At 32.0% G+C, this 10,623-nt stretch overlaps 1 protein-coding gene across 1 annotated transcript; it reads right to left on the bottom strand.

The window, feature by feature from the left end:
* Positions 1-1,244: 1,244 nt before the first annotated feature.
* Positions 1,245-8,324, bottom strand: LOC108916414 (the record flags this gene model as incomplete). Its single annotated transcript, XM_023456810.1, has 5 exons — positions 8,213-8,324; positions 7,190-7,298; positions 6,561-6,755; positions 2,893-2,995; positions 1,245-1,439 (listed from the first exon to the last, which is right to left on the bottom strand). Coding segments are annotated over exons 1-5 (657 nt in total), but the record flags the coding sequence as incomplete, so codon positions are not given.
* Positions 8,325-10,623: the final 2,299 nt, after the last annotated feature.

Here is a 10,623-nt window from a genome sequence, read left to right as displayed (position 1 = left end):
TTTTATCTAGTTATTTGTAGAGAATTTAGTCATAATAGGTAATTGTGTTATTTTTCGTTTGTATTTTTTAAGAAAAAATAGCTGTAATTGTTTTCTTACATTTTCCAGAAAAGTTTACATTACTGTAAAGAGAATGAAATTATCTTTAAAATGACGTATCACAAGCCATACTATACAATTTAACATAAATGGTGGGAACCTTCTGGAAGGGGGTAAGAGGAGGGGTAAAGGAGGGTAAGGGGAGGGAGTAAGGGGGATAAATGTAAACATTTGTTTACACATAAAAAAATTACACAAGGAATGAAGTAGGTATATGTGAACTTTACCTAAATCTCACTATTAATCTAAATATCTTGCTGTTCCGGGACTTTTGGGACGCAGTGTATACAGGATGTTCCATTTAACATTCCCGCTGCCAATATCTTCGAAATGAAGAAATTTCTTTTAGTTCCGGGAACTGGGGTTGTTAGGTCTCTCGAATAGCTTCAAATTGCAGTTAGTATTATTAGTTTAAATCATTCTGTGTAGATGTCGTGGCGATACTAAAAAAATTTTTATTCCTGAACGTGGAAATGCGCTCCATCTGAAAGATCGTTAAATTTTGAGTAATTTTTGGAATATAATTGATTGTTTGTCAGTTATATTTTAAAATAATATTTTGTCTCAGTGCGATTTAAATAAAATAATAAATTTTCCTGTTACATCAGACATTGCATATTGAAGTCGACATGTCTCGAAAACAAGTAAATATTGAGAAGAACTTTATATTCCAAAAATTACTCAAAATTTAACGATATTTCAAATGGACCGCATTTCCACGTTCCAGGAATCAAAAAAATGTTAGTATCGCCAGGCCATCTATACATAAAGATTTTAACTAACAATTCTACCTGCAATTTGAAGCTATTCGGGGGACCAAACAAGCCCAGTTCCCGGAACTAAAAGAAATTTCTTCATTTCGGTGATTGGCAGCGGGAGTGTTAAATGGTACACCCTGTATATATACAAATAATTGTCTTTGTACAAATATATGGATTCCTATGTTTGAAAACTACTGTTCCTANACAAATTATTGTCTTTGTACAAATATATGGATTCCTATGTTTGAAAACTACTGTTCCTAGAATAACAAAATTAAAAAGAAAATATAGTAAGTTGAATTCTTTAGTGGCCCAGAACTGATTTAAAATGATTCTTTTGGTTCCTAAAGAAACATTTAAGTAACTTAACAAATAAATTCTTACCTCACTGTCACCGTCTGGTCCCGACAATGTAGTATTACTAGATATTATATCAGCTATAACCTTGTTCAAAGCATCTTCTACCAAAATTGACAATCCGTGTTCTTGGACATTGAAAATGTTGGCGACGTTTTTGCATAGTAACTCACTAAATCTATTGCTCCAGGTGTCGTCGTTTAACATTCCTTCAACTCTGAACTAAAATAATCAGTTATATAAGAATGACATACAGGGTGATTCACAACATATCCAAAGAAACTGGGAATAGATGAAATATTGAATCAATATCGTAAAAAAATTGTAAAATCCTTATAGTTTTAAAATTATTGAAGTTGTGCAATGCGCGATCTTTCTCTCCACGTGGTTCCAGGCGATTCGGAAAACCGAAATCCGATTTTAGTATTTACGTTTTTGCGATAGTGTTTATATTAGTTTTTCAAATTTCATTGTTGTCATAGGAACGACTTAGAAGTTATAATTGGAATTTGATTTTCCAAGTTCTTTCTTCGAAGGCGAATAACTCCACAACGAAGTCCGATAGGAATTTTTTTATAAAGTACTACAACTATTTTCACCTCTGTATAACTTATATTTAACCTAAATTGTAAACAATTGAACTCGTAATTCTTTAACAAATTAATATCTCAAGTATGTATTTTCTATATTTTTTTATCAGTAGATAACAGAAAGTAGCATCTTGCAAATATAATTTCGCTGTCTTTTGAAAGTGAATTAATCACCGTTCGATTATTTTCAAGTTTGAAATGATTTATACGTGTGCAGACATGTATCTGTTTTAAATTTACAATAAATCTGTTATTACCATAGTGTTTTTTAGAAACTGATTTTTGTAGAGGCACATTGCGAAATGGCTGCTTTAACTAGAAGAATATGTATTTGAAATGTGTTTTTTGCCTTGACTTTTTATAGAAAGGTATTTTTATAGGAACAATCCATTCTAGGATTGTTTATTGCTAAAAGAGCTGACCATTTTTTTAAGAATTGTTTTAATCTGCCTGACATGTTATTTAAACTAAAAATACGAGAGCTAGCAATGAAATATATATTTTCTCAAAAGAAATTTAGTAAAAAGATAAAAAAATATTTCACACTAATACTATCCTACTCACATTTTCAACAATTCATATTGTCGTTTCAAAATTTAATATTTTCTAAATATTCCGTGTGTCGTATATAATTTTGTTCTCTTAATATTTACTAATTTCATTTACATAAAAAGGCCAAGTAAAATGCAGAAAATCTTTCTATCGCAGATATTTTTACGTAAGTATTAGTCTTTGTCAAGGGTAATATTAAACAACGCAGAATGTCTCCTTGAAAGAATATTTTATTTAAATATTTCAAAATGTCAGTTATGTGTTTTTGTATTGATAATATTTAGACCTATCATTTTTAATTTCTATTTTACACAAGTATTAATTACTAGACGTTTACTAGATATTGTTGGTATAATTCAAGGCAAGTAGGGGCATGTAGATCATACAGTAGTTGTTGCCCGCAATATCATCGTTAAAAATCTTCTGTATGAGGTTAGATATCTATCGTATACAAATATGTTTGATAAAAATAAATAAAAACATATAAATATTATTTCTTCGTTATTTTGTTTATATTGATGTATTCGGTTTACCTTTGCATCGTCAAGATGCATTTGCATTCCTGTTATAGTCACATTTACTGGCACCAATGAAATCGTCAAGTCTCCTCCAATTGTAAGATTTGTTAGTTCCACGCTGAAAGTTATATTAAAAGTACATTGAATTATTAAAACTGCTTAAAATATCACCTTAATCTACTTAAATATTAATTACACGCAACTTACGTACTATTTTTATTGAATCTTATAAACAAAATACATAAACTAATTAAGAATATGTTCTCGACCATCGTGTGCTTCCCAGTTATCTGGAAGTTTGACTCTTCCACTCCTGAAGAAATCTAATTCATTGGATTCCCCTGTCGTTTCGGACAATCGGGTCCCACGTTGGGCGCCATGTCGTCTTTCAGCATTATTTCTTTCCCTATGGGAATTACTAATTTAACCGGCGTTTTTATCGAGCTTCCCATGTATTATCTGTGGTGTTAGAACTCTTGTCTCATGCTGTCTGAGGCCTTGGAAACATGAGCAACGATCTTATTTATTTTTGCATTTTCGCACTCGGGTACACCCTTGAGATGACATGGATGTAGAAGCTTTTAATTGAGCATAGTTGCACTAAATAATTTTTGTATAAATTTTGGATTTATTGAAAAATTGGGTATTTGATTCGTAATTGATTGTATACAGGGTGGCAGAAAGTATGGAAACCCCTGAATAACTCGTTAGGAGTGCATTTTCTTGAAAAATTACAAATACAGAAGTTTTAGGATTTTTCCCTGGCTATTCAATGACGCCCTTGTATTCGACCTTGACCTTGACCTTCAAGGTAATTTCAAGGTCAAACTTTATTTTTCAAATGGAAACCCCAATTTTTATTGCGGATTTGGAAAGAGCAGGAAATTTTAAGTCCAAAATTGACAATGATCTTCAAGGTCATATGTAGGTCGACTTCCAAAAGTCTCAGCACGGCAGAACTTTCGAAGAATGCATTTTGGGAAAAAATGTTTCAGACAAATGTGTAAGGATTTTTCCATGGCTATCTGATGGTGACCTTGGATTCGACCTTGAATTTGACCTTCAAGGTCAATTGAAGGTCAAGCTCAGTTTTTTAAATGGGAACCCCTATTTTTTATTGCGGATTTGGAAAGAGCAAGGTCATTGTCAAAGTCATGGTCAAGACCAAGTTTGGACGTAAAATTTCCTGCACATTCCAAATTCAAAATATACTCCTGGCGAGATATTCAAGGGTTTCCATACTTTTGTGCCACCTTGTATAACACAATTACACGTACTACAGGTATAGTCCGGGCGAATTAGTTTTTTTTTTAAATCGGACCTACCTCGAATTTTATGGGCTTAAAATTAAGTAAAAATACACAGAATAAAAGTTTAAATTTGTGTATTTACAGAGGTCGAGATGAATCTCTTGTTTATAGCAAAATTAAAAAAAATAATTGCTTTTTTCAGTTTTTCGCTTATATCTCCGAAAATAAGCCTCTAATCAAATGAGGTATACTTATTGAATTTGTTCCTGAGGAAATTTGCTACAAGGCTAGGCTTTTGCGAAAGCTCACATTTTTTTTATATTGCAAAATTACCGGTGAAAAAAAATGTGGTAAATTTTCAGAATTAAATAAAAAGACCAAATTTGACTGAAATTGGATGAAACTACAGGAAAAGATTACTGTTGGGGTGCTCAACAAATACCCGCAATCCGGACCCCAATTTCAAAATTATAAAGTTGAAAGCGCAAGCGCGTATATCTTCTGCCCAAGTCAAGATATCGAAATTCGGCAAAGATGGATCTCGTTTTTGTGTAAATTTCAGATTTTTAAGTTGCAAAATTAAAAAGTTATTAATGAAAAACCAAAAAAAAACGGTAACTAGGGTCCTTATCTCGGCGGTTTTTTAATATACAAATTTCAAACCAATTACATCAAATAGTGCTTAAAAAAACGTGAATTTAAAAAAAAAGTATGTCAGTCCGAGGAGCCGAGATAATCATTAAAATGGCTCCATAGCATTTATTCATACGATTTACTTGATATCTAAGGGGTATAAAAAATAAATGGACCAACAAACTTTCCGTCAACATCCAGAATCATAATCTGCAAGCTTCTCTGAGCTTAAAACAATTTACAGAATGTGATTCTCACATTTTGTACACTCAACTTCAACGTATAAAGGAAGTCTTCTACTTTACAACTAGCCCAAGTTTATTGCAAAATATTAAATAGAACTGCCACAATACCGTTTTAATAAAAAAATTATCTCGGGTCCTATTGGTCGGATTGAGACGCTTTTTTTAAATTCATGTTTTTTTAAGAACTATTTGATGCAATTGGTTTGAAATCTGTATATTAAAAAGTCGCCGAGATAAGGACCTTAGTTACTGTTTTTTTTTTTGGTGTTTTGTTTGTAACTTTTTTGTTTTGCAACTTAAAAATCTGACATTTACACAGACGCGAGATCATGTAAGTAGGTACCTTTCGATCCCTTTTTACCAAATTTCGATACATTGACTTGTGCAGAAGATATACGCGTTCGCATTTTCGACTTTATAATTTTGCAATAGGCCGCCATTTTGAAATTGGCGGTCCGGATTGTGGGTATTTGTTGAGCACCCCAATAGTTATCCTTTCCTGCAGTTTCATCCAATTTCAGTTAAATTCGTTCTTTTTATTTAATGCTGAAAATTTTGCACATTTTTTTCTTCGTCGCCAATTTTGCAATGTAAAAAAAATTTTGCGAGATTTCGCAAAAGCCTGTCCTTGTAGTAAAATCCCTCAGGAACAAAAACGATAAGTATACCTCATATCGATTAGAGGCTTATTTTTGGAGATATAAGCAAAAAACTAAAAAAATAGAGAAATTATTATTTTTTCTTTTGTTATAAACAATATGACGCTCGACCTCTATAAATACACAAATTTAGACTTTTATTCTGTGTATTTTTACATAATTTTAAGCCCATAAAATTCGAGGTAGGCCTTATTTTTGAAATAGGCATGTATTTTGTCTAATTCGCCCAGATTGGTATCTGTCCCTGGTGAATTTGTAAGGTACCAGGGTTGACATTCGATCCCAATTCTTGATGGATCGCAGAGGTTCTGCATCACTGCAGCGAAGTTCGCCTTCGGTTGGGGCAATTTGCCTTTTTGTATTTTGCCCCATTTTGAATTGAAGTCGCCTAAAACGGTTGATAAACTTGTAATCTAATGTGTTTCCGTATTGCGGTTCTTCAGTTTTGAATTTCGCATTTTTCGAAATTCGAAACTTCGGTGATTTTTTCAACTTTGTAGCGCGTCGTTAATGACTACTCTGCCAACAGCGTCTGTAGCGGCTGTGTTGTTTGAAGCGGCTAGGCGCTTCTCTGAGAACTTCGGTAGAAATTTTGGAAACATAGGCGAATATTGTACCTCTATGCGCGTCTTCTGCTTCTAGTGGAGGGTAATTTAGGTCTCATCAGGCATGGGTCTTTATCTTGGCCGGGATTGGACCTGAATAAGGTGGATAGAGACGGCATATGTAGATATTTTTTTCTTATGTAATTCAGTCTACATTAGCGTATGAAATATTTTAATTTTTACGCCAATCCTGCACGTTCTTATAAAATTCCACACAACTAATCAAATTGTTTATAATTAGTATTTTCTCTAAGCATGAATTACTACAAAATTAAATATTTCATGGATTACCTTATTTTCCCGTTTCCATAAATGTGAAGTAGAGATACGTTTAGCAAAATAACGTCTGTCACATAATCCAAATCCAATTTGAAATCATTGATTGTTAAGACAAACTGAGTTGGTATAATATTAGCGGCATAAGTTATATTCAAATCGAAATTCTTAAGACCCTGCATATTCACGTTACTTATATTAAGGTATCCCCTGGAACAAAATGAATATGTACAATACAGGGTGATTGAACCGACACAGGGCAGGTACGTGACAATTATGGCGTTTTAATGTAATTTACATCTATTGCAAGTTGCTTCGTTTAACCACAACATGGCATTAAAATGTATGCATTTTAAATGGAATTTATTATGCCAATAACTATGTTTTGCAATACGTTTACTAAATAAGAAAAATGCCTCTATTCTTTTGAAGGTAATGTTATAAATGTGAATATTATCAAATTTTTGTTCAGGCAGTTTGTGTTAGAATAAAATATGTTCTTTATTTTCATTACACTTCGGTGTCTTAAAAAGGGGTCCTGTTTCTATTCACTTGTTCTTAGAAATCTGTAGTTTTGGGAAGAAGATTATAGAGGTACTTACTTTTTAATAGAAAAAGGAAAATCTTAACATTTATATACTTACGAAACATAGTCATTGTCTGATAGATCAGGATTTAGTGTTTCTATTGTAATCGGTTCTGAAATGTTATTCCTTAGATTTTCTATGTACTCATTGATTGTATCTGGTATAGCTGAAAATAAATTAATAATAATGTAGCTGTTTTAATAAACATTGAACAGTTGAATGCGATGAGAATAGGATAGAGGCATAAAGTACAGCACAGGTGCCCAAACCTCTCGTAATGGACTTTTTTGTTTCGGGCTGTATAAAAATATATCTTGTACACAGTGTTCCATCTACTACTAGCGATGATATGAAGGAAAGGATTAGATATGCATTTGCCACAATCACCCCAAATATTCTAAGGAATGTGAGAATATCATTTGAAGATAGAATAAGATGCTGTATTCAAGAGAGTGGTTAACAATTCGAACATCTATTAAAATTTTTCTTTGTTTCTTCTAAAAGTAAAATTTTCTTTAATAAATATTTTTCATGTTCATAAATAATTCAGTTACTTACTACAAACATATTTATACAAAATTAATAACTTTTTATAATTATTCGGCTTATAAAATAATATTTTTTATTAGAAAACTTTTTTGAATATTTTCATGATAATGATAAAAGGAACTTTTACTTTTAGAAAAAACAAAGAAAAATTTTAATTGATGTTCGAATTGATAACCATTCTCCTGAATACAGCATTTTATTCTATCTTCAAATGATATTCTCACTGCAGCTCTAATCCTTCCCTCCAATATCATCGCAAGCAATAGGTGGAACATTGTATACAAGATTTTTTATATAGCTCGCAACAAAGAAGTCCATTACGGTGAGGTCTGGACACCTACGAAGTACAGGGTTTCCCATAAGTATGCGAAGCAGCATTATTTTTTTTTTTTAGTTCCAATTGACAATAAAAAAGGTATCACTATTTACGTATATTTTGCAGTGAATTAGTTAAAACAAATGAACAAATAGATAACATCTTATTTTCAGCATGTACCTGCTAGTACTGTAGTAATAAAAAAATGTACTTACAATCCTGGTATCCAAATGAAAATAACATTGAAAAGAAGAAAATTGAGAGCTTCATTTTGCCACGGTTATATACACTGATATAGTAAAACTACTGCTGCATGAATTTCAGTTAATGCTGCTAATGTGAAATAAAGTATGTGGAATTAATCAAAGTAGCAGATCTTTCTATTCGAGATATTAATTTCGCTTTATCTTGATAGATAACAGGAAATGTTTAAAATATCTTTATTATGTAAAAAAGTGAATGTGTTACTATAGCATTACAAATACAATATAACATTTTCGACGAGGAATGTGTACAGTTTTGTAAAATATCTAATTTAATATAACATTACTTTACGATCTCTTAAAGAAAAGCGTTGAAATATGAATCTAAAATGATGTCAAAACAAAAATATCACAGTATTATAACAGAAAGGCAAGCACAGAAAGCAATGTGTTCGTATATTTTATAGTTTGCCATGTCGAACATCTAATAGTTTCTATTTTGGAGAAACGATTGGGGATAAAAGAATCAAATTTGGAGTAACTATGCACAATTTTTTGTATAGAAAACTTATTGGGAACCACTGACTTCACTGTAAAAGAACGTATAGCATAGATCAACAGTGCAGTATTGCCACTGTTCTCTAAAAACTTTGAATTGTAACTATTTCGTTGAAACAAAAAGAAAACGTTAAATAAAGAGGCATGTTTCTAGATGATAGACCAAAAAAACTTTTAAATACAGTGTGGTGAAGTATTTTGTATTTTGTATGTTAATATATTTTATATAATCTAAGTTGTATAGAGACGGTTGCAGAGCAAAAAAAACAAAAAAGTTGTTGTTGAAAAATCAAATTAAAAATGATGACATATTCTAAATTCTATTAATCTAATTGTGCAGTTGTACAACCTTCAGGAAATAAAGAAAATTAATCACATCAGCACAAGAGTTTATACAGTCCACTCTATCGATTAACACAGTGTGACCCATTTATTTTTGCCACCCTGTAAAATCTTTACTTATTGTGCGATTTTAACCATAAAAGAATCAATAAATGCATGGAAGTAAATGGTGGATTGTAGAAGTGACAAGAATATAAATATTTAACTTTTGTCGGTTTCAGTCCATTATTTTATTTTTAAATTTGTCAAAACTAAGATTTATTAATACTTAATTATTACATTACTAGAGTTTAAATAATTTGTTATTTTTTGTTTTTTATTACCAACAATAAATTAATGAAAAAATTTGGCTACAAAATCGTTGTNTCATTACTCGAGTACTTTTCTTCAAACCATCCTATTACTACACGGGTGGCTTGGTGGCAAAGTCTCGTACAATTTTTAATGTATGATAGCATGGTCTTGAGTTACAAAGATTTATTGCTCTATTCTCACTATCATTTTATTGGGGACCACACGCAGGCGGAAGGTGTTGAGCGACCCAGGTCTCTGGTAGGCTGCCACAGCCACGTCCCGAGCCTGCCTTAGGTCACCCATCCAAGTTTCCAGCCTGTGTCCGTGATGCTCACCTCGGCCGATCGAACTCCATCGGCCAAGACACCTATTGTCTCCTCGTGCCCCTCCCCAAACGGCACCCATGTCGATAACTGAATCTCGTTACAAAGTTCCACAGTTCCACATTTGTTTCAAACTAGTTATAAGCTCACCTATGTACTGTTTTTACTTACTTGAATGCCTCCAACGATGTAAGACAGAGAAGTAATGAAGAATTCTAATGGTATTAATGTGAAATTAAGTTGAGCTTTTATCACCAGGTCCGTGGTAACCGTTCTAAAATAAAAGAGATAACATTAGCAAAATATACGAATTAAATCGATGTTTTATGTTAATCCGGCAATCAAAGGTGACCTTATTTTTTCCTGTTTTCTGTTCTAGTCGAAAGAAAATATACCGCGAACAATTAAAATTTGATCAGTATCCGATTTTATTCAAAACGCTTACAAAGTGCAACGGAGATTAGCCTACGCTGTTCAGTTAAAATGAAGTATTGCCGCCTCTGAAAAGTCACTACTGCTAGTTGACTTCACACCTGGCGTGATATGACGGAATGGTACACGGGTAAAAGCAAACTACCACGTTAATTCGGCGAAACCGCGATTTTTGTTTTCAGTGTTCAGTTTACGCGAAGATATTCCTAATAGACCAGGAAAATTAGCGAAAATAAAGAGAAACTCGAAAAAATTCCTATACACGATATTATTGTAAAATTGTCTAAAGGCTACTTTGGCTTAATATGTAAAAAAATTAATTTTTAAATGAACGATAGCTTCATTTATTTATTTAATAATAGTTAAATAATTCCGAAATTCAAATTTTAGTTAATATTTCGTTTAACAATAATTTTTGTGACATTTTTGTAAATTAAAAAAAATTAAGTATAAAAGATGCATTTTTTCTGGGGT

Source organism: Anoplophora glabripennis, unplaced genomic scaffold (genome assembly GCF_000390285.2).
Source record: "Anoplophora glabripennis isolate ALB-LARVAE unplaced genomic scaffold, Agla_2.0 scaffold2854, whole genome shotgun sequence".
NCBI classification, from domain to species: domain Eukaryota; kingdom Metazoa; phylum Arthropoda; class Insecta; order Coleoptera; family Cerambycidae; genus Anoplophora; species Anoplophora glabripennis.
The sequence above is the reverse complement of the archived record's forward strand: the minus strand, read 5'-3'. Positions and strand labels throughout refer to the sequence as shown.